The following is a 25472-nucleotide window of genomic DNA, read 5'->3' on the forward strand; positions in this document are numbered from 1 at the left end:
TTGAAGAAATACAAAGGAGAATCAAAAAAGCTTGGTCTTCTTATTGGTCCATGAAACATATTTTTAAATCAAAAATGGACATAAAACTTAAAAAGAAAGTAATGGATTCGGTAGTGACACCTACGTTACTCTATGGCTGTCAAACCTGGCCGATCACTAGGGAAATAATCAATAAAATACAAGTAACCCAAAGAACAATGGAAAGGAGCATGCTAGGCCTAAAGCTGAAAGATAAAATTAAAAACAAATGTATTCGACGTAAGACAAAAATAATTGACGCGGCAAAACTAGCATGTCTCCTTAAATGGCGTTGGGCAGGCCATATCGCAAGAGTTACGGATGGACGATGGACGGAAAAGCTGCTTCACTGGTACCCACGCGATAAGTGCCGACCGAGAGGCAGACCGCGGCGCCGCTGGCGCGACGACCTCACTGACACGGCGGGTATAAATTGGACTAGACTTGCGAGAGATAAAATTGAATGGAAAAGGATGGAGGAGGCCTATACCCAAAACTGGGTGCTCCAATAACAACATAAAAACACTGACATACTTATAATCGTAAATTATTAAATTGACATCATAATATAATATAGACAAAGAAAATAGAATAAAATATAATTGACGTTAATAATAATTTGATTTTATATTGACATTTGTTTATTGCATACTGACATATTTGTATCATTTGTATTGTAATTTGTATTGTAATTTGTATTATTATGTATTTGTAATTTGTAATTTGGTTATTGGAATAAAGGCTATTATTATTATTATTATTATTATTATTAAACTTAGAAGAAGTGATCCTTAGTTAGGTTTAAGCCAAAAATATGCTTCTTACATATATACTTATATACCTAGCAAGTTAAACAAAAGCTTGTAATAACAAATAGTGTAACGGTATTGTATTATTTATCTGGGTCATAATTTCATTTATGAACTGGTGCAGGAAACAGCCCACCCCGGGGAAATATGCAGCGCGCAGTTGAAAGCCTTTCACTGGGTATTCCGATACTAAACAGCGCACCTTTTAACATGTTGGCTTTTTGATCGCCGATACGAAGATTTTTATTCAATTTTAGACAAGTTGGCGCTTGACTGTGTCGTTTCCACAAATATATATTAAAACTAGCATATGCCCTGCGGTTTCACCCCCATAGTTCCCGTTTCCTTGGGAATACGGGGATAGAATATAGCCTATGTCAGTTAGGAATTACATGGCTTTCTATTGGTCAAAGAATTTTCAAAATCGGTTTAGTTGATCAAGAATCATATCCACTGGTCCATCAGAGCCGTAATAGCCCAGTGGATATGTCTGCCTCCGATTCTGGAGGGTGTGGGTTCGAATCCGGTTGAAGGCATGCAACTTTTCAGTTGTGTGCATTTTAAGAAATTAAATATCACGTGTCTCAAACGGTGAAGGAAAAACATCGTGAGCAAACCTGCATATCATAAAATTTTCTTAATTTAATCTTACTATCTTTGATTACATCACCACTTATCATCATGGGATCGAACCCAGGACCTCCGTCTTTTAGATCCACCGCGCATAAAACTGCTCCACGGAGGCCGTCATTATATTCGCCATTATTATTCTATGTTTTTAGAGACTCTGAAAACGTTTTTAAACAGATATTTTATTAAACTGGTCATCGATAGACAATATCCCTAAATCCTTCCCACGGGTATACTATCTTATTACAGGGGCAGTCACATCTTGCGTTCTGTACTCACCCCTCTTAAAACTTTACTGCGCTTGTATTCCATCCAAAAATCATAACACAGACAATTTTATACCCTATTTTTTATATGTTAAGAGATATATTACGATTTCTTAACGGTAAAAATATGTTTGTTGATATAAAAATCTGTTACAAGTGTTTGGAATGACGTGGCAGTGCATTACAGAGGTCACGTCCCTCGGCGCCGGGGATCATATTAAACGGTCCAATAGGCAGGTAAATATTCTAATGAAAACAAATTTAACTCACTTTAATGCTCACTCACTCTAACGAGCAATGATTCTTATTTGGGGGAGTGAGTTAGCAGGTGTCAAGAGAATTCATTTCAATGCCTTTTGTTTTACTTTTATTGGTGAAGCAATATTTTAACTTACTCTTGAAGGGCTTTTTATAATAAACAAGAACAATTTATAAAAAAAAAATATTCGTAGCCAAATATATACAATATCCATACGCAATGCACGGGAGATTACTGAAAATTCCTGCTAAAGTAGCTGTATATCAGCTTCGGTTTCGTTAATATACGTAGGTATGATTTATCTGCCCTAATATTATAAAGCTGAAGAGTTTGTTTGTTTTTTTGATTCAACGCGCTAATCTCAGGAACTACTGGTCCTATTTGAAACATTATTTCAGTGTTTGATAGCCCATTTATCGAGGAAGGCTATAAATTATCCCCGTATTTCTACGGGAACGGGAACCACTCGGGTGAAACCGCGCGGCGTAAGCTAATTGTTTATATGTGTAAATGTACTTATTGAAGAAAAAATGATATTTTATTCTTTACTTTAAAGAAATAATTCTTCCAATGTTAACAGAAGCCATACTTACGTATACCTTCCTACTTCTAAGCATTTACGTTACGTTATCGTATTCGATACCATCAAAGAACTTTCCGATCCAAAAGAAGAGTCGATAAAGGCTTGCAAATGAGGCAGCGTCAAATGAGTGGCCTTCTAAAGGTCCCTCTAATTAATAGAGAAAATTGTTTGTCAGAGTTTCCCGACCACCTCCCTCCAGCACTAATTACTCCGTCCTACTGAAATCTTTGTGCGAGTCAATGATATACTACACCGAAGATATACACATATGTAACGGAGTACGAAAAGTGTGTGTATCAATCATGCCGGTTTTTTTTCTTTGTTGTAAATTATCAATTTGGTACTTCATAAGATAACGACCTAGCCTACTTATGTGACTAATTAGTAATTTAACTTTTAAATAAACTTCTATTATACTAAGATATGTCCAATAAATTAATCTTAGTATTTTACTAACTATTACTTGATGTCACTTTGTTCACGTGATCAATTATTAATTTAATGACTGATTTAAATTATTTGGAGTATAAAGAAATGCTCATATCAATTAAAATGATCTTGTTGTTTTAATTGTTTCATAGGACCCTATTGCATGAACCAAAAATAAGTAATCTGTAATTCGTAAAATGGCTGAGAATATAATCTGTCTTCCTTAAAATAAATTAATTTGAATATATTTTTTAAGGCATTGTAGGCGTAAGTATAGGTGTTAATATACTCGTAATATAATCTTTTTCTACTTTGTTTTATTAACAGTCACGTTAGAATTATTCAATAAACAGTATTTTTGACTATATAAGAGTTAAAGATTTGAAGTCAGCTGAAAAACGCCAATACCTACGTTAAATTTCACTAACTTCTTGTAATACTCAATCTTCTAACAATGTTAAGCGTTCGGAGTTTTTAATACATTTCAGAAAACAGCGAATCTCTAGTTTATGTATATCATTAATTCCTACTGAATCCTTCCCTTGAAATATACAATTAGTCGAATGTTTTTAACGGAAAAGATTTCCGAGATGGGTCATAAAACTCTGCTGAAACTGCGGTTTCAGATGACTCGATTAATGAAATTGTTTCAACTTTTGAGTGTCAGTTCAATTTTGATTTTTTATAAGGTTATCGTTTTAGTTTATAAACACTTTAATATAAAATATTAACACACTAATAGAAGTCCGCGATAGTATTCCGCGTAGAAAACTTTACTTACTCATCTTTACAAATTTTCATACAAAGTTCTCATCCTTAAAGTAAGTCTAATATGCCACTTAGGAATTAGCATTTATTAACTGTCAAAAGGAATTCTATTTAAATTAAGAGTATATATCTTTAGGACAACTTGAAAACTCCTCCTTTTTGAAGTCGGTTACTAAAATAATTAATTACAAATTACTTTTCTGTAACTCTGTTTGATCGAATTTTTAATGCTTAGATTTTGAATACCGTCACTTCATACAATTATTTTTATAATTATTAAAACATACAAAATATAAAATACGAACTCAAAATGCATTGTACTGTACTTGTTACTATCGTTATCAATTAACATAAACTTAGTAAAGATTTTCAGTATCTAAAGACCAATCCGCGAAGTCGCTGGAAAAGCGGCAGTTACATTTTCCACGCAGTAGATTCGGGCCTACCAGGCGTTCATCGCACTGAAGAGCTACTATGGACGGTTATGCGAGATGCACTAGATATACTCGATCCTGAAGTTCAGGTCAGTCAGTATCGCATCGGACGCCGTGGGTGGCGCACGTATCTCGCGCCTTGAATTTCCCGGTTACGTGTGTACAGTTACGTGCAGTGCAGGGTTGATATTTTATTTTGAGTGCTTTTGAATGCATGCTTCTATGAGGTTCGTGGTTCATGATACGGTTTTAATTAAATTTGTGGGGTGTTAAAAGTTTTTTTTTTTCGTATAAAAGATTATTCTATGTTAAATTTTATGAATTAGACATAATTAAAAATGTGTGGGTCTGTATTATGTAAATGTAATTAAATCAGTATTACGTTTGGTAAGTATGATTTAAAATGGTAGAGTGCTAAGTGTTTGCTCTATAAAACGTGAATTCTGTAAATGTATTTCTATTACTTGAATTAAATATATTTATTATTTTCATACACTTTTCCTAATTGTTAATATAGTAATCGTTATTGTAAAAAAAATATTTTCAAAAATTGATTTTTAATAAGCTTTTTATGTAGATATAATTTAGAAAATTATGAACAATTATTTACATTTTCTGAATATAAATATATTCACTATATTCTGCACTTGTGATCCTACTTGTATCTATTCTTTGATATTAATTATTCAGTTATTTTTAATTTATCTCTTATTCACCTCTATTAAAATTATTTAAATTCGTTCACCCTTTTCTCTCGAAACGAATAATTCCTCTGGCATTCCTAATTTGTTTAAGTTTTTTTGACATGACAGTAGCACCAAATAGCGATAATTAAGAAAACCATAAAAAAAGCTGAGAAATCTATCATAGGTACATAAAAAACGCAAGTAATTTAGAAAACCTTCCGCTTATTTAGAAGTCCGTAGAAAATACGAGTAAATTACTTTTACGAGTAGTTTCCGTCTAAAAAGTTCACGAGCCAAAAAAGCTTAAACCAACAAATTCAGGTCTTACTCGCTGAAACGTGACGATCATTCCAAGTCAGGCTTTCTCTACATAAGCGGGATTTCAGCCTAAATTACGGTCTTTATTTCTATCTCACAAAATTGAGCTCTTTCCTACTTGATTAGTTGGCCGCTATGTTATTTATATATCTAAGGAAAGGTTTTCTGAAAAATTTACTCAAGTATGTTAATAAATATCAATGCGAACTGAGTCACTAGGATTTACTGATACAATTCGTTGGTGATCAATCATTTTGGCAATATTTTAGGAATATTGTGTTAAAATATGGTAAAGTAACGCTCAAAATGTCAATGATGACAGTGTGTCTTTTCCCTTAAGCCAAGTTATAGTCATAGACGGAAGAAACTGATTTTTTTGGTGTGGGCTACTGATTTTCTATTTTGTCGTCTAAGTAATCGCAAAATCTGCGTTAGCATTCTTTGGTGGTGTGAGACCTACCTTTTCTTTAACAATGCATTCGACAATAGTATGTATTTGTTTGCCTTTGAATCTTCAGCATTGGGTCAGCGTGGTGGTCTATTGGCATCTATTGGCAACCCCTCTCATTCTGAGAGGAGACTCGAGTTCAGCAGGGAGCCGAATATGGGTTGATAACGATTGAATCTTGGTCTTTTCGAATTTCAGTGCCCTTAAGTAATTGTACAACTATAGTGTACTAGTGTAATTACCTATCTGTCGTAATATATTATACGGAAGTTAAATTTTACGATAGACAAAATCCGGATGCGATCGGTACGATGCAGATCAGTGGACGCACTTTTATGACTTTTTAGACAAAGAATACTGAAATCAGTTTGAAACGATGCGTCCGATACGTACGATGCAGATCTGTGGACGCCTGCCATTATGGGAACATAGTCTGATCATCCGAAAGCAAGATTAGCAGCAGTGCTTTACGAGCATACGTTTTGATTTTAGCACGTTGTTGGAACATCCTCGACAACTGAATCCATGCTTGTTACTGAGAATAGTCCAAATTAGGCAACAATTAAAAGAAAAGTGCCTAATAACTTTACTAACATACATACATTCCAAAGTTCAGTAAAATCTTTTTATTTTATAGCAAGGTTTTTGCAATAGCTCAAAGCAACAGGTCTTAAGTGGTTTTTCAAGAAAGTATGACGTTATTAATGCTACTTGAGAAATATTATAGAACCCTTATTGTTTGTAATAATAATTTTAAAGTTGCCACCATAGAATTCTTGTTTCTGGTTTTGTGGTGGTGATTTTACCACCGTTCACCATTTTTTTAATACGAGTATGTAAAAAAAGGAGTCCAAAATGAACAACAGTATTAATGAATAAACAATTTTTTACTTTAGCTTTAATATTACTTGACGTTTTATGAGCTTATTTATTATTATAAGTATTGAACATTTGTTACTTTTTGACATGTTCTTCACCCTAAACCTATGAGATATCATTTCATTTGTTTACTTCTTCATTTCGTTGACTTCCGTATACTTAGATAAGTACTAACATTCACCATCCACCATATGTATAATTTTTTCTTTTGTTTATTTGTTGTCACTTGAAAAATATCAATTCCATTTATAGCTAACCTTAAACTATAATTATTATTGACTAGCGGACATTCAGTTTTTAACAAATCCCGCGGGAACCATGGATTTTTCCGGGATAAAAAGTAGCCTATGTATTAATACAGAGTAAAATCTGTTTTCATTCCAAATTTTAGCCAAATCACCGCAAAATTGACAAAGTTTCATACAAACTTTCATCTCCTATTTTTTTCCTTGAGGGGTAGAATTGATCAAAATCCTTTCTTAGCGGATGCCTACGTCATAACATCTACCTGCATGCCAAATTTCAGCCCGATCCTTCCAGTGGTTTAAGCTATGCGTTGATAGATAACTATGTCAGTCAGTCACCTTTGAGTTTTATATGATAAACCGTTTGGGCTCAATTGTTTCTACTTCCAAAATGTTGTTTTGAATACCACGAATATAAAAAAGACTTTATTGAAATGTTACAATTCAAATGTCCAGTGTAGCAAACGTAGTTTCCGCGTAGACAGCCTCTACACAGGCCCTTAGGCCTTAAGAGTGCAAGAACCGTCTGAGCTCAGATAAAAGGCATCATATGTTTTCATACGCAGAATGTCATTTTGTACATGACGAATTTTACGTTAAACTATTTGAACGTGGTTTATATTGAAAATACTTATCGAAAAAGAAAAATATTAGATTAGACACTAAATTATACCGCGGACCACATTTTTTTTTGTTATTTAAATTAGAATATATATTTTTTGATTTATTAAGAACATGCTAATCGCGAAAAGGGAGACAGATTACACAAGTGATTTGCTTCGTACTCCTTCGAAGCAAATCACTTATGTGATCCATCTTGAGTCTCGAACCCGGGTCTTCGTGATCCACATTAACACCACGTGAAGTCATGATCATTGGTTTCTTTGTTTATTGTTTTTGATATCAGTTACATGACCGCAAAAAGGAAGGATGAATATGATACAAGAAAAGAAGAATAATACCTCCTTATTAAACTACTCTAACGAAGCGGTGCTTTATGGTAGGCGTCCACTGATCCGCATCGCACTCATATTTGATTGATTAATTACATTTTGTAACACAGAACATTATGTTGGGATATACAAAAAAGGTTTTGTTTAAAGTGAAAAAAAATTAATTAATCAATATTATTAATTATTAAAACTTATACGTCTATCTCAATTCTAGCGTGATTTTGACAGTGTTGTGCATCTACTGTTATAAGATAAGGTTTCTATTGAATAAATAATAAAAGTTATTGAAACAAATAACTACAATAAAATAAATTAAATCAAACAATAAGTAAATTGAAGAAAGAAAGAAAAGTCTAAAATGGTATTATAAGTACGAGCTGTTTTGGACTTAGTAAGAGAAAGCGTAAGTCAAGTAAAAGATTTTTAATGTCTCACCAGAGGGTACGACCCCAGCCTCTCTACTAATGAGAGGGTTCGGAAGTTTAACTAGTAAGTTTCTGCCTCGATTCGACGGGACAGGTTTCTGAACTTCTAGGGACATGAGGCTTGCTCGTTTTTTTCGATATTTATAATTAAGTATCTATTTATGGCTGCATTTTGCCAATATTTACTATTCGCAGGTTTGGTCGTTATCAACCCATATTCGGCTCACTGCTAAGCTCGTGTCTCTTGAATGAGAGGGATTAAACCAATAGTCCACCACGCTGGCCCAATGCGGATTGGCAGACTTCACACACGCAGACCGTTTGAGACACGTGATATTTAATTTCTTAAAATGCACACAACTGAAAAGTTGGAGGTACATGCCCCGGACCGGAGTATATCGGCTATTTTGAGTTGATGAAACAGAATTTTGAAGCTTGCGTCGTTATTATTCGATAGCTATTCAAAGAAGCATTTGACCAATATAAATAAACTTTTGGCAGCATAATAATAAAATTTCACACCCAATTTGTTAAGTTGCCTGTAATTTTGTTAAAATAAAAACATTTGGACTAATTCTTTTATGACAGTTAAATTAATTTAACAACAATTTTGCTCTACAAGGCTTAAGGTCGGACTAGATTCCAAGAGGTCTTAATTTCGGTTTCCGCCTCACAGATATTATCGTTATGACTATTTTTAGAACTATTTTTTAATTAGAAGAGAAAGGAAGAATATTGGTCATGTGTAATAAAATAAACATGACAACTGTTCTCGACATTAAAATAATAGAAATATCATTAAATGTATTAGGTTTCGGATCCGGTGGAAAGATTTCGGAATCCAAATAAACTGTAGGTAACTGTATATTATAAAGACTTTATTATGGACTTATAAGTTAGCCACTTAGACAAACGACCCCGTAACACATAATACCTCAGAGATGTGACTGCATTTTCAAGTATCAGCGTCAAAGTCCAAGCTTTTTGCGATACTTTTAATTTAAAGTAAGCTTCTTAGTGTCGTATCGTTATGATTTAAAGTAACATCGAGGCAGCGCCGCAAAATGTCTAGAAAAATTCTCTAAGTTCAGCTTCTACGCGAGCAATGGCGGACGCAATTTATTATTATTAAATTGAAAAGCCTGTACTGCAATTATGGTGGTCGACTATAAATAATTCATTATCCTACAGTAGATTATTTCTATTTCTATATTTTTTTTATATAGTGATGAAGAATTGTTCGTTACTGACTGGTCCATCTATCCTCAGTTTACCACCCTAGTGCTATAAACTTAATAAAGTTTATTAGATTCTACAATTTAATAGCATCTATTGTAACCAATATTTTATACCTTTAATGGGGATGAAAAAAGTATAACCATAAAAGTGATATTTCAGTTTTCTATTAAGTAAGTAGTACGTTACTATGCCGTAACCCATAACGTAAGCATTTTATGGCACAGTTATTAAATAAAAGAAAGATAAACCATGAAAGCGTAACTCCGAAGTAACTTTAATAGAAGACCTGCTGACAGGAACTCACATCGTCACGTATATTGATACAGACAATATCACAATTGTTTCTATATCGCTGCCCGCGAGTATTTTATCGAAAAGCCCGTCTGCGTTGAAGAAGCCGACAGTCAGGGAATGCGGTTTTAATCTACTGTCGTGAGCCATTTAAAAAATCTTTATAATCCTCTATCGCGCGGAGCATGATACTGTGCTCGCCTATTGCCCTTAGTTTACTTTATATTTTTTTACATGTCACGTAACGGATACAATGGGCGACCGGTCGTCCATTTAGGAGTCAAGTGGTTAAAAAACTTTATTTTAATACTAGCAGACGTCCCGTGGTTTCATGGGGGTAGTTCCCGTTCGCATTAGAGTTTGGGAATAAAATATAACCTATAACACTCACAAAAAACATGGCTTTTTATTAGTGAAAGAATTTTAAAAATCGGTTTGGTACAATAAAAGTCAACTAATTATTTCGATCATTTTCATTGTAGAGTCCATCTCCATGTTTATTAGTATTTTTTTTTTTTCAAAATAAATAAAACATTTCTTACTAACTTTTTGAAATAACAGTTGAAAAACTTCCCTTTTTAAAAAATAATGTAAGTTATAACGCTACTGTGGGGTATTTTACGATGTTTTGATTAGAAACACTTTCTACCCGCCACGTATCCGGGCAGTAAACGATGGATCGCATACGCCAATGAAATTTATAATCCATAAAACGGGGGCGAGACTGTTGTTTTATAAAGTGTAATAATCATAAAACCACGTTGCTTAGACTTTCTACTCGTAACATGCATATACTCAGCGGCGTGCACAACGGTTTGAACTAGGGTATGCACTATAAAAATTGTACAAAATAGGAAATTCCTTACCCAATACAGGTGTCAGGTTCATAATGAGTATTCAGGGTAGGCAGAGCAGTTTTGGATATATGTATGTATTTATGAGTGCTCGACACTGCATATACTTTAGAAAATTTTAAAGTTTTACATGATTTTATTTAACTTGCCTGACAGTATGTTTTTGTCGAATCTTGGAAACTAAATTAAAAAGACTTTGTAATCAATTGATATCACATTTAGTTTATTTGGTGTTAGATTAAGAGCCAGACCGTAATTATTTTCTAAAAGCTAAACATCATGATTTACAATTTTATGGTGTTTATTTATAATATGTAAATCACATTTATTTCTTAACTGAGATTATTTTTTATGAAAATTCAGATGTTAAAGTTCAAAAAGTTATATACGAAATTAATTTATTGGTTTTCTCGCAGTTTGAAAATGTTATAAATAGAAGCGTTTTAAAAGGTAAACATTCAGATTTTAATCAAAAAGTTTGAATTTAAGTTTATGAAAGCAAATAGAGAGGTCAATTGAGATGTTGACACAGTTGAAAATGTTGACTTAATATTATTTTCACTCTCAAAATCTCTTGAAAACTAAATAAAATATATGAAAATACAAAATGAAATGTACATGAAAATGTTTAAATCTTTTGGGACAAGTATTATCTGTCACTTTCTGTTGGAAAATAAAGGGCATGAACACACTTTTTATCTTTTTATCAAAACAGCACCCACACATTAAATTTAAGCACTAAATTAAAATACTCGTAAATTTAATGAACAACTTGCAAGATACAAATTAAAAAAAATTACATATCTGGATATTCTTATATTCTACTGTTATATTAGTCTTCATAGGCTATTTTTGTTAGTATTATAAGGTCTTTTTATATTTATTGTAGTTCGCGTCCCGTAGGAGTACGCGGATAAAATATATTCTATGTTACTCCCTGATAATGTAACTTTCAATTGGTGAAAGAATTTTTAAAATCAGTCTAGTAGTTTTAGAGCCTATTCAATTCAAACAAAAACAAACAAAATCTTTATAGTATTATTATAGATTATAGATAAAATGTGAGTTAAATTTAATATTTTAATAAAGAGCACATCGCGTCATATAGTCATTATTAAACATTTCATTACTGAGTCATAAGTAATAATTGGATTCATAAAATGGGAAACAAAAAAGGCAACAATAATAATTGGGGAGGAAAACGGAAAAGTCGGCGTGTGTTTTATTTTAAGATTACAAACGCAAGTATTTTAGGAAAACGTCAGGAAAAGTTAGCGAAAAGGCATTCTTGAGAACTCTTTTCCCTTTGTAATTCAACTTCTGTTTGTAATTATTTTAATTATACAAATCTTTGTGTTCGTTAAATACGCACAAAGTTGTGTAAGCATTTTTTATGAACGAGTAAAATTAGGCGTGCTTTTGAATCATAACTTTCACCCCTTTCAACCCCAACTTGGTGTGAAGTAATTTACGAGACTTTTTTCGTGAGATTTTCGTATTCACATAGTGTGTATATTCTATGATCTCAATGGGACTAACCCTGTGACTTTCACATCATTATGATATTCATTATTATCATCATTATTAATATTTTATTATTACTCCATTATTATGGGTGTTATTATGTGAACACAGGTGTTATTGTTCACATCTGCAAATCAGTTTGTAAAATTTATAATGCGTGTGAAGAAATTCGCGTATGTTCACCAGAGATTTTTCTCATAGGTACCTACCTAATATCAACTACTATTGTTATATGTTTTTTTAAAACAGCTCGTCCAGAGACGTAGGTACTATCCATAGATTAATAGACTAATACTGAGTACTGTCACCATGCAGTTTTGTCTCTATTTCTGTCTTCCTGTCTGAAGTACTGTAATGAAGATGGTGGTACGATCCTCGCCCAGTTGGTCTATTGTCGTACCCATTCCCAATTTAAACAGTATTTCCCCAGTATTTCGGGGGGAATACTGTTTAAATTAATTTAATGTTTTAATTAAATATTGGTCATATTTAAAAAATATGACTAATTAAAAAATACATATTGCAGCTAAGGCTTAGCATCTACGTCTCAGGTTGATGGAAACAAGGCAGCACATTGAAGGACGTCTGCTCTGCTACTCTGCTTAAAAGTGATGGTTTTCACATATAAGACGGGATATCTAACCTTTGATACATAACTTTCACCCCTTTAAACCACAACCTTGTGTAAAAGTAATTTCACACTAAATTGGAGTTGACTAGGTCTAGTATTTGACCTAGTAAACCTTTCGTATTTGAGTTCGAATTAGCTCAAAATTCAAATTCAAAATTCGTTTATTTCACAAGTAGGCTTAGTTTACAAGCACTTTTGAAAAGTCTTTGATTATTTGTAAACTCTTCCACATGTTCTTTTTTTTCGGTTCGGAACGCAGGTTTAGAAGACTGAGCTGTTGTAAATCTTCATAAATTATGTTAATTATTTCCTAACATAATAACACCAGAGTACCCTTATTAATTCCGATAGGTCCCTCTTCGTCCGAATTCATAAATTAATTAAACTTTGTCTGACAAAGCTGCCTGTCAGTCGTAATGATAAGCGGCAACGTTGAAGCAACGTTGATATTCGCCGACGAACGCGACCATTGGGTCAAACTGATTTGTAATACGGAGGGCGTATCACTTTCTTTTGACATTCATTTCCGAAAGAATTAATTACTGCATTAATATTTTTAAATCGAAATCATCGTATGAATTCTTAAGACCTCTCTGACCAAGTTAGTAACGGAAAAGGTAAATGTTGAAGGTATTATTTTTTTTTAATTGATGTAAGACTACCTACCAGAGCATACTTTAGCCACCCGAAAGCATTCGCTGTGATTTTGATCCTGACACATTACAGACAAAGATGTAACGCCAAACGATTTAGTTAGCGTTATGCAGAGTGCCTAGTGGCAGTTTTTAATGTTATGTATGTTTCATACTGTGACTATCGCGTTTACGGTTACGCAAGACACATAATGAAAACATTGACTGCCACCAGGCACCTGTATATTACCATACTGTCTGTAACTATCTCGTAAACGTAAACGCGAATTTCTAAGGAATTGAAACAATTGTGCAGTAGTTAGTTAGTAGCCACTAGATGGCGCTGTTTTACAGTATGAAAACATTGAAAACTGCCACTAGACTGGACGTTATAGCCATTCTCATAAGAGTATCGTTGTGATGTTTTTATTTTGTAACGAGATAGAGATATATGGATTTTTAAGCACCTTAAACTGGGAATGACAACCTCGATAGGACTTTTGTTGCAAAGTAACAAAATATTGAAGTTTATATCAATTTGTAAATAAACAAATCGTACAGAAACCTGTTAATTGTAATGCTACTCTACCAAACAGAAACATTAATCAAATCAGCCAGCAGGCGACAGAAGCAGCCGGCATTTTGAAACTGGCAACAAATTGTTTAAAACTTGTTAATTTATTCAGTACTAAGCAAGACATGCTCCCACTTTAATTATTGCCGAGTCGCCCGTGACGACAATAAAAGCGGAAAGCGAAGTGAGGTCATAAATTTTTAACGTCTTCGCAAAACAGCGTTCATTTGACTCCCTTTGAGACTGCGTTATGAGTGTAATCCTGAAATGGCGTAACATCATCCAATAATGGCTACCCCGATGGGTTTAATGAAAATTTTTATATGCGAAATTTAATTTAAATACCTATCGGTTTCATTTTACAGCCTTATAAGGTTTTAATGAAAATGAATAGGTTCTTTATCGTTTACGTCGTTGGAAACTTTTTGGGTTTCTTTAATTTAAGTATCCAAATTGTAAATGTTAATTGACTTTCGCTTGGTGTGAATCTGCTCTTTATTGCGTTATTAGGTACCTACTGACAAATAAACTTGACTTTTCGAACATGATTAAATTAAAGCATTTGAATTTGAACTTCAAATCAAGAACTTTGAAATACATTTTGAACTAGTAAGTGCAAAAGGTGTGTGCCTAACTGTAACTTGAGTAACTTGCCTAGAAGACATATCTTTCTTTAGGTGTATTCATTTAAAACTTATAAATCTAAACTTGATATACTTAATAAAAACTATTACTAAGTAATACTTGTTTATTTATACCAACCCTATGAGCCTTATCTAAAAAACCTAGACCAACGAATTAAGTTATTATCCTTATTTATGCTTTAATTAAGCACATGTCTAAGTACTAGGTAATTATTCGTAACAGGCTCTCCTAATTCGCACACATGCAGGACTAATAAATTTAATTACTCATTCCGAAGGCTGTATTCACTATAACTTGTCAAATAAATCCCAGCGTATCGTTAAGTTAATGATTCAACAGTAACATTTTATTGGATCGTGAAACTGAGGACTTACGGGTAAGTTAGTACCTTGACTGGGGACTTGATTAGTATTCGATTATTTCTCTCATTTGAATTGTGTAAGAGGTACTTTATTGAATGAAACTAAGGAGGATATAAAACTCTGAATGTCGGATAAATTGACTTTACGGATAACAGCAATAAGGCAGCCTTTAAAATTTTTTTTATTAGGTCGTGAAAATGAGGACTTACGTGTAGTACCTAGTTAGTACTTTGACTGAGAACTAGATTAGTATTCGATTATTTATCTCATTTCAATCGAGTAAAAAGTACTTGACTTAATGATGGAATGACGACAAAAAATACTTTACGGATAACAGCAATGAGGGAGCCTTTGAAATATTTTTTATTAGGTCGTGAAAATGAGGACTTACGTGTAGTAGTTAGTACTTTGACTGGGATCGAGATTAGTATTCGATTATTTATCTCATTGAAATCGTGTAAAAGGTATCTACTTCACTAAATGATGGAATGTTGGATAAATTGACTTTACGGATAACAGCAATAAGGGAGCCTTTAAAACATTTTTTATTAGGTCGTGAGGACTTACGCTTAGTATTTAGTGCTTTGACTGGGAACTAGATTAGTATTCGATTATTTATCTCATTTCAATCGAGTAAAGAGTACTTGACTTAATGATGGAATGACGACAAAAAATACTTTACGGATAACAGCAATGAGGGAGCCTTTGAAATATTTTTTATTAGGTCGCGAAACTGAGGACTTTCGCGTAGTAGTTAGAACTTTGACTGGGAACTAGATTAGTATTCGATTATTTATCTCATTGAAATCGTGTAAAAGGTACTTGACTAAATGATGGAACGCTGGATAAATTGACTTTACGGATAACAGCAATAAGGGAGCCTTTAAAACATTTTTTATTAGGTCGTGAAACTGAGGACTTGAAGTTAGCAGTCAGTTCTTTGATTGGGACCCACATAGATTAGATATTCGATTTTCTCTCATTTGATTTGTGTAAGAGGTACTTAATTGATTGAAAGAAACTCAATAAGGCTATACCAGTTTTCTACTTCATTAAGAAAAATCATCCACTTACCTCATAGAGCAAGTATTAATAATTTACTACAATTTATTATTCAGTGTGTGAATAACAGTAATGTTCCTATTAAAAGTAGTTTGTAAGTAATGAGTAAAATCTGTGCTAACTAACCCTAAGTACAATGAGTGAGCAGCTGTCTACATAATCTGAAGAAATGGCCTCGTACAGTCACCAAGAGACCCAGTCCAGCCCGGCGAAGGAAGTGCCGAGGTAAGTGAAAATAAATAGACTTAACTAACTTGTTTTATAAGCTCCTACATTATGCGTTAATAAAGACATTTTCTCTTAACTACTGTCGTGCTAGTGTATTTTACGTTGTTATTACAATGGTGTTTTAACGACTTACTCAGTAGAGTTAGCGTATAAAACACTATAACGAAACTTATATTTAAAACTTAACGGATGAAACTGCTTTCAATAATTTTACGTCATCAAAATTATCATCGTTGTCATGTTTTCTTTTTTTGTAGAAATTAAGAAAAAAAATATAAATTGGCAGTTTTACCACAGAAAACATATGGTTTTACATTCAATTGCAGACATTCTTACGGTGATGTATGAAAAACATTTCAACAGAATAGCGCTACTCGCTGTATTGAAATATCATTTAAACGTCAAGTCAATAGTTAGTTCTATTATAAATTAACTTGAAACAAATTTGAAGTCATGGACAATAGTTAGTTCTAATATAAATTAACATGAAACAAATTTTGATCACAATGTAAAAACCTCAGACCAATTATTGTATAGGACCTGCCTCGCTAGATGTTACTTTTCTGTCAAAGTATATGATCAACGATCTAATGTGATTATAAAAACTGTCTATATAGAATCTATGTTAAATAGTTGTAATAGTGTTGGTCGGTTAAATAGCTCCGTAAAAATACCTTTTTGTGTAATTGAATTGTGTAAAAAACGGGCAAAAACTTATTATAAGATATATTATATATAATAGTTTATTATAAGATATATACGAAATCTAAGCTCGTTTTCCTCAGAAAATGACAAACAATTTTGTTCGTGACTATGAGCGCGATACAGGTCCTTCTATAATTGGTCTGAGGTTAAAACAAAACAAAAATAGTGAATAAACATCGAGTTCAATGAAGTTATCGTTCGTCAAAATGATTGTATCTTTCCCATTGGACACATGCCAGCCGCTGCAACTTATCTGTGAGATAAATGCGTGAAACTATTTTATTTTAACCATTCCGGACACTTGATTGACGACGGTCATTAGTTATTGACGGAAAGAGATAATTTCGTTTTTAAACGATTTAAAAGAGCGAACTCTTGCCCTGATAGCACCGTACAAGTTTGAAAATAATGAAGTACAGTGTAAACTCTATATATAACGACACTATATATAATGGGACTGTACTTACATTTTATGGCGTTATAGAGAGTGGTCGTTATGTTTAGTATTTGAAGAAATAAAGTATTAAGTCCATGACTTCTACTTATTGTCATGGTCAACAACAGTGTACACGTGCAATCCCAATTTGTAAACAAAATAATGAATTTCTTAGAAATATTTTTTTGCATGATGCCGACAGTCGAGTTTATTACGGGCTAGGATAATAAAGCGACAAAAGAATGTAGACAGCTGCAAGATTTTTACTAATTTTGGCAACTTACAAGGTACTTTTTAGTACTTAAGTGTCGTTATAGAGAGTGGGTGTAACGCTATGTTGATGTTGTATCATTGTATGAAAAACAAACTAGACCAATCAAAGCCATGTGATGTCGACGCTTTAGCGAGTTTGTCATTAAACCGAGTGACGTTACATGGAGTTTATAATCTATTTTTTTTTTCACATTACATTACTGAAATTATCTTAGAAATACCAGCTTTGTGGGTACTGATAACAATATTAGTATTTACAATATACTTTGTGTACTGAAAAATATATTATTTCTATTATAAATATTGAGAAACAGACGTCATCATCATCATTGTAAACTCATATTCGGCTCACTGCTGAGCTCGAGTCTCCTCTCAGGATCAGAGGGGTTTGGCCAATAGTACACCACACACGGTTAAACAGACAGTTAAAGTCGAAAGACACCTGAGAGCCGTGATAGCCCAGTGGATATGACCTCTGCCTCCGATTCCGGAGGGTGTGCGTTCGAACTTCGAATCCGGTCCGGAGCATGCACCTCCAACATTTCAGTTGTGTGCATTTTTTAAGAAATTAAATATCACGTGTCTCAAACGGTGAAGGAAAAACATCGTGAGGAAACCTTCACTCCAGAGAATTTTCTTAATTCTCTGTGTGTGTGAAGTCTGTCAATCCGCATTGGGCCAGCGTAGTGGACTATTGGCCTAACCCCTCTTATTCTGAGAGGAGACTCGAGCTCAGCAGTAAGCCGAATATGGGTGAGTATGATGATAAAGTCGAAAAAGTCCGTAGCTTTTAAGGTATTGAACCATGAAAATCACAATTTTCAAGTTACACGCACGGTTCATCGACTATAACTCCAAATTGATTGAAAAAACTGAAATAAAACATAGTGACACAGCAAATACAAACAGTTCGTATGTTGTCCGGTTTATGGGAACACATCATGTTGGAAGTAAATACGCGTTAAAACCGTTCGCAAATCGCCGGCCATCGGGGAGAGAAAAAAATAGTACCGCCATCGACCATTCAATGTTTGGTCAATTTGAGGCCCTTACTAACTATTCAAATGTACAAAACACTGAACAATATACAATACTATATGACGCCCGAGGCGTCATATAGTATTGTATATGACGTCAATCAATTATTATGAATATAATTAAAAAATGCCCAGATTTTATGAATTATTTACCCCTTATAACCATATAAGGGTGAAAGGAGATGCTTTAAAGTTGTATGGAGCCCAGGATCAGTCATTGTACCCTAGCAGAAATAAAAGAAGATATTCTTTTAACTATTTTTGATTATATAAATCTACGAATTTACTTTAGTTCTTTCGAAATAATATTCTTTATTTCCCAAGAAATTAACATGCAACATTATTATGGGTAATAATGATAGATGACGTTTTCAATGCATTAATCTATTTGACGTTTGCTGTCAATTGTCATGTAATAGACAGAGAACGGATTAATTAATTTTAATAAAATCCTTGTATTTGAGTGGACCTGAAATTGACCATCTCCTTTTCAAATATTCTTAAATCACATTGTGTTTTATATTGAATCTATATACCATTTTTTTTAATATAACTTTGAAAATAGATTAAAAAGTCAAACAGACTTACTTTGCAGATTTACTTTTGCTTATAAGATATTAGGTACTATCGGATGCCCACGACTCCGTCTACATAAAATTCTGTTTTTGACAAATTCCCCGAAAACTGTGTATTTTTCCAATATAAAAAAGCCTTGTTTTACTCCATGGTCCAATTTATGTCTTCACCAAATTTCATCAAAATCGGTTCAGCGGCTTTACATTTCACATCACACTAATATTATAAGGGGAAAGTTTGTTTGTAAGTGTGTATGTTTGTTCTACCTTTGCGCTGCGCCTACTGAAGGGACTTGGCTGAAATTTGCATTGGAAATAGATTTTACTTTTAATTAACACATACTCTACTTATTATCCCGGAAAAGTCCATGGTTCCCGCGGGATGTGTGAAAAACTGAATTCCACGCGGACAAAGTCGCGGGCGTCCGCTAGTTTAGGCCCAGGAGGCCAGACCTCATTCCTTTCCTTCCTTCCGTTAATTCCTTATTCCTTATAGAAGAGAGGATTTGGAGTACCCATCACGCTGCTGGATTAGCGGGCTATCATCCTATGATACTGTGCTTTAAAGTTCAGTATCACATATTAATGATAAATACAGATCGACTACTTAACGTGCTCTCAGAGGCACTATTTTAGTACGTATTCGTGTATTCGAGAACACGTAGTAGGCCGTCCATTTTTGTCTACAGGCGGATGTAAAATCAATACAATGGCTGCAGCAAACGCACATCTGATTTCGGCTCCGTTGTACTTTAAATGTTTATTTTTAATACAGCACAAAAGAGCCTGTATCTCGCTCTCTGAAAGTGTTTATTGGTGCAGTTTGTATAACGGTTTCACACTTTTTCTGTAAATAAACAAAATTGTTATAATTTCGTTTGGGTCCGCTTTTTGAAGTTCGCCGTGTTTGTCTGTTGACTCTTGTTCACGATATGGCGTTAAAGGATGTATTCATGCTTGTGTTCTCAATCAAAAAACTATATTCTAGAGCCCCTTTACACTATCGTTTATCCGGCGTTCACGATTGATGACGCATCCGTGGTCCATAATAATCGTAATGGCCTGAAGCCATTCCAGTTGCATATAAATTCTCTTTTAAACGTGAAAACGCTTAGAAAATTAATAATTATATGGTAAAGACATTCTTTATCGATAGGTCACGTGATGAACCTATCAACCGAATATCATTTCTATACATTTTCTTGCATACGATTAGCTTTTATAGAAAGAGAATCGATATAAATAGGGCTATAGAAGCCCTTTCTGTTCTGTATTTTATAAATAAACTTAACTACTTAGGAGTATTTTCAGTTATACTAACATTATAAAGAGTAAAGTTCGTGGTATTGTAGGGGGTAATCTCTAGATCTACTCAACCGATTTTCAAAATTCTTCTACCGCTATAAAGCCACGTTATTTGTGAGTGTTACAGGCTATATTTCATCCCCGTTTTCACACGGGAACAGAAACTTCGCAGGTGAAACCGCAGGGAGTCGGCTAGTAACAGATATACCTATAGGTAAGTAAAAATTTAGTTGTTGAAAAATTTTAGTGCTTCTATCAATTTTCGTACCTAAGTCCTGCGCTCATAAATTCCCATATAACACCTTTATACGAGAGTGGGCGATAAATTTACATTTTAAAACTGATCATGGACGCTAAACGAATTACAGCGATATGAATTGTTATTCTTCAGCAAGACTATAAACACAATATTTGTATAACTAACTATTATCTAGCTGGCTATTGAAGTGTTATTCTTCAGCAAGATCATAAATACAATATATGTATACCTAACCATTATAGCTAGCTATTAAAATGCCCTTTGTGTGTTTAGGAAATTTTAGTTTTTACATAATTACAGATCACGTACACAATGACGTATGAATTTGAAACTTGTAAAACGACGCTAATACATTATCTATCAGTCTTTCACTTTATACTACCTCTATAAACTGAGTGTTCAGTTTTTCAACTATTTTTATTCCGACAGGTTTGGTCAATGACAAAAATAATCAAATTATGTCTATTTATTCTGAAGAGGTATATTAATTAGGTTTTAGAGCACGCTGTATATGAAAACATAGACAAATGTTATAACAGTAACATGAAGTTGAAAATTATTACCCTCCACAGTTTTATCAGTTTAGCCTTAGCCCATTATCGTTAAGAAAAAAGTGACAGCCAAAAAATTTACTGTATAAAAATTCTGGATAATAAACTGGACAAAATTTTGAGACTGCCAAAGAATCCCACTAATATTATAAATGCGATAGTTTGTTGTTGTTGATTGGATTAACCGATTTGGCTGAAATTTCGAAGGAAAATAGATTTTACACTGGACTAGCGGACGCCCGCGACTTCGTCCGCGTGGAACTCGATGTAAACTTTCAACTATCTGTGCCCTACCCCTACCCTACCCCTACCCTACTCCTACCTACCCCTACCCTACCCGTACCCTACCACTACCCTACACCTATATAAACCTACCCGTCCCCTACCCCTACGCCTACCCCTACCCTACACCTACCCTACCCCTACCCTACGTTGAAATTTTTCCTGAATTTTCTTTACTATAAACCTCACGGAGCCTTAGACCTTTCCAACAAATGCAAAACCGTGGAAATCGGTTCATGCGTTCTGGAGTTATAGCGTCAGGAAAGAAAACCCGACTTATTTTATATAGTAGATTAACACATAGCCTTTTCATCCCAGAAAAATCCATGGTTCCCGAGGTATTTGTGGAAAACTAAATTTCACGCAGGTGAAGTCGCGGGCGTCCGCTAGTAAGACATAATCCAACAACACAAACCAAAATATATAACCCTCATAAAAGAAAACTTATCCTAGTCAAAGTAGCGTTACTAGTTCAACATATTTTGGTTTCAATGTCATGCAGCTATAAATCCCCACATTATAGCACCTTTATACGAGAGTGGGTGATAAATTTATATTTTAAAACTGATCACGGACATTATGCGAGTCACATTTTAGCGGGAATTCCACTATTATGAAATATGGCGCGATTATCGCCTCGGATGAAATATTGGAAGTATTTGAACGGAGAGTGTGTATCTACGAGTATATTATGGCACTAGACTGTCTGGCTTAATACTGTACACACATTTATTACAACTGTGTAGGTCTATGTAGCTTTGGATCATGAAGTTTCGGTTCCACTCTTGGTTTTGTCTATGTAATATTGAGCCTTTCTTTTATAATGAATCATCATCATTATCAACCCATGTTCGGCACACTGCTGAGCTCAAGTCTCCTCTCGGAATAAGTGGGATTAGGCCAATAGTCCACTACGCTGGCCCAATGCGGATTGGCAGACTTCATACACACATAGAATTAAGAAAATTCTCTAGCCACTTGACTCCTAAATGGACGACCGGTCGCCCATTGTATCCGTTACGTGACATCTAAAAAAATATAAAGTAAACTAAGTAAAAGGGCAATAGGCGAGCACAGTATCATGCACCGCGCGATAGAGGAATATAAAGATTTTTTAAATGGCTCACAACGGTAGATTAAAACCGCATTCCCTGACTGTCGGCTTCTTCAACGCAGACGGGCTTTTCGATAAAATACTCGCGGGCAGCGAATGGCTAGTATGCAGGTTTCCTCGTGATGTTTTTCTTCACCGTTTGAGACACGTGATACACAGTAGACACTGATTTATACATTTAATATATTAGGTGTATCTGTATAGCGATTATCACCCAGTGAAGTAGGCATTAGCGGCACGGGATGGCAGGGGATGTGCCACTTCACTGTATAGCTCTAGTATTGGAAACACGTTAAGTGGAGGAATAGCTCACTCGATGCGCATTATTAGTGCTCGTGTGAGGTTATTGATAGAGAAGCTTACTATACTATTGAATCGTATATCGTGTTAATTTTTATCTGTTTATTTTAACGGCTCGGGCTAGGCCTTCATAAAAGAGGGCATTCACATTTAATATATTATGAGTATCTGTATAAGATTATCACTTTCAAGCTAGGTTAGGCACTGTGTACAAATTGGAAAATAATTCGTAATGAATCTTAATGGTCCTCCAATCCTCCAAACCATAATGTATTTTTTTAAAAAGTGCAACTGTTGAGTTTCTTGCCGGCTCTTCCCAGTCAAACCTGCCTTCCGAACTCTTTGGAAATAGTCAAACTTGATATTTCCAAATGTTTGTAAAATAAGCCTACTTCAAAATTATTTGATTTTATTGTGATTATAATTATTTTGATTTTTTTTTTGATTTATTCTTTACAAGTGACCTCTCAGAATGAGAGGGGTTAGGCCAAATAGTCAAATGCAGATTGGCAGATTCTCACACGCAGAGAATTAAGGAAATTCTCAGGTATGCAGGTTTCCTCTCGATGTTTTTCTTCACTTCAGGTGATTTTAAATTTCTCAAAATGCACATAACTGAAAAGTTGGGAGGTGCATGCCCCGGACCGGATTCGATACTATACCCCCCGGAATCGGAGGCAGAGGTCATATCCGTCATATATTTGCTGATGCTTCAAAAAAATAGTATTAATTATATTTCTTTTAAACTTAATGTCATTAAATTTTAATTTAATTAATTAAACAATAAACATTTGTATACCTATTAATGGTGAAACATTGTTACCTAATACATAAGAACATCTTTGTATAACTAAATGTAATGTTTCTTACAAATAAATCATTCTTATTCTTATCCACTGGGCTCTGGTACACTGAACACTCACAGCTTATGGTACCTACTAATAGGTTATATTAAATAGCACCACTAACACATATAAAAGGTCAAGTTTGTTTGTAAGTAGTGACTCTACCGGTGTGGAAAGCAGATTCTACAGAGAACACGGCATTTATTATTAGAAAAACAGCTGTTAGTCAAGCATAACGCAAAACAATTCAGTGCGCGTATGCATAGAGCAATAACTTACGTATTCAACGGTGGAGCCAATTGGCTGTTTTCAGCTGAAGAAAATGTATTATTTGCATGCGCTCCCCCCTCCCCCGCCCGCGGCCCGGCGACATCCTCCCATCCGGCCGGGCGGGCGATGTGCGAAATATGTCGTTTTACAGCCTTGGATTTTCCATATGCAGCCTGAAGTGTAAACAGTATTTAGTTCCACTTCCTTTACAGTTATGGAGCTAACTTTGACTCGCAGATTTGGTCGCATGGGATTACTTCCTGGATTAAATAGTAGCTTAGGTGCTTTTCCAGACTACCTTACCTTTACCTTATAGACTACAAGCCCTTGAACAAAAATTACCTATGAAATGAACCAACGCTTAATAACGCTTAGAAGGCTGTTACTATATCAGAAAATAACTCTTAACACTATGCCGTTATTTCTGAGCAGTACAGTGGTGAGTACGTGAGTGCTGTTTTGGTTTGATAGAATGACAAACATCTGTCCAAATTTTAACATTTAATATTTAGACTGGTGCATTTTATACGATTGTGAATATGGAATAATGCCTAATCTTAAGAAATAAGGATTGACTTTTAAATACTTTTAGAAATTCTTTCACTTTGTTTTTAACTATAAATGAGTTTGATTAGTACATACTATAGCTCAACTGCCAGTTCAATCTATTTTAGTTATATTTTTGCAATATATTTTTAAGCGTAATAGAATTTTCCTAAAAAAATCTATCTCATCTATCTCGTACAAGTACATGAAAACTTTAAAGAGCTATCTATGTACAATTGTACATACTGAAATTAATAACTATTATTATCCTTTTTATCCAAAATTAATACTTAATATACAAGAATTACTTAGAATAGTTAATATTCAATTGATTTTTTGTTTATAAAGTCTTCATTCCAACGTATCTTTTTTATAATAAATATACTTTTTTTTATAAATATACTTAAACAATACACATCACTATATAGCCATAGCAAAGTATCATACAGAGTAGCTTGTGTTATGGGTGCTAAGATAGTTGATATTATAATATTAATATACAATTATATACAACATATAAATACTTATATAATGTATAAATATAAATACACACAAACACTGGAAAACACCCATGCTCATCAAACAAATATTTTCCAGTTGTGGGAATCGAACCCACGGCCGTGGACGCAGAAAGCAGGGTCACTACCCACTGCGCCACACGGCCGTCATTAGCATCATATCGTATCGTATCAGCATCATATCGTAGATAATATTGAAACGTTGAATTTGTCGATCATGATTCCATTACAGCACATCGGGCCGGCCATGATTAAAACGACAAC

General features: G+C 34.0%; 1 protein-coding gene across 4 annotated transcripts in view; it reads left to right on the top strand.

Annotated features, from left to right (window-relative positions):
* Positions 1-25472, top strand: part of LOC112049579 (kinesin-like protein CG14535) — a 413102-nt gene that overhangs the window by 261353 nt on the left and 126277 nt on the right. Inside the window, exons 1-2 of one of the 4 annotated variants that reach the window (XM_052883593.1) lie at positions 4303-4423; positions 16021-16189. The exons of 1 other annotated variant lie outside the window; for it this stretch is intronic. In XM_052883593.1, coding sequence (XP_052739553.1) covers positions 16134-16189 — 56 coding nt within the window. In that variant the 5' untranslated portion in view covers positions 4303-4423; positions 16021-16133. Of the gene's footprint in view, positions 1-4302; positions 4424-15913; positions 16190-25472 lie in introns of those variants that run through there. 2 more of the 4 variants (XM_052883594.1, XM_052883592.1) reach the window with 2 other exon arrangements.

Source organism: Bicyclus anynana, chromosome 9 (genome assembly GCF_947172395.1).
Source record: "Bicyclus anynana chromosome 9, ilBicAnyn1.1, whole genome shotgun sequence".
NCBI classification, from domain to species: Eukaryota; Metazoa; Arthropoda; class Insecta; order Lepidoptera; family Nymphalidae; genus Bicyclus; species Bicyclus anynana.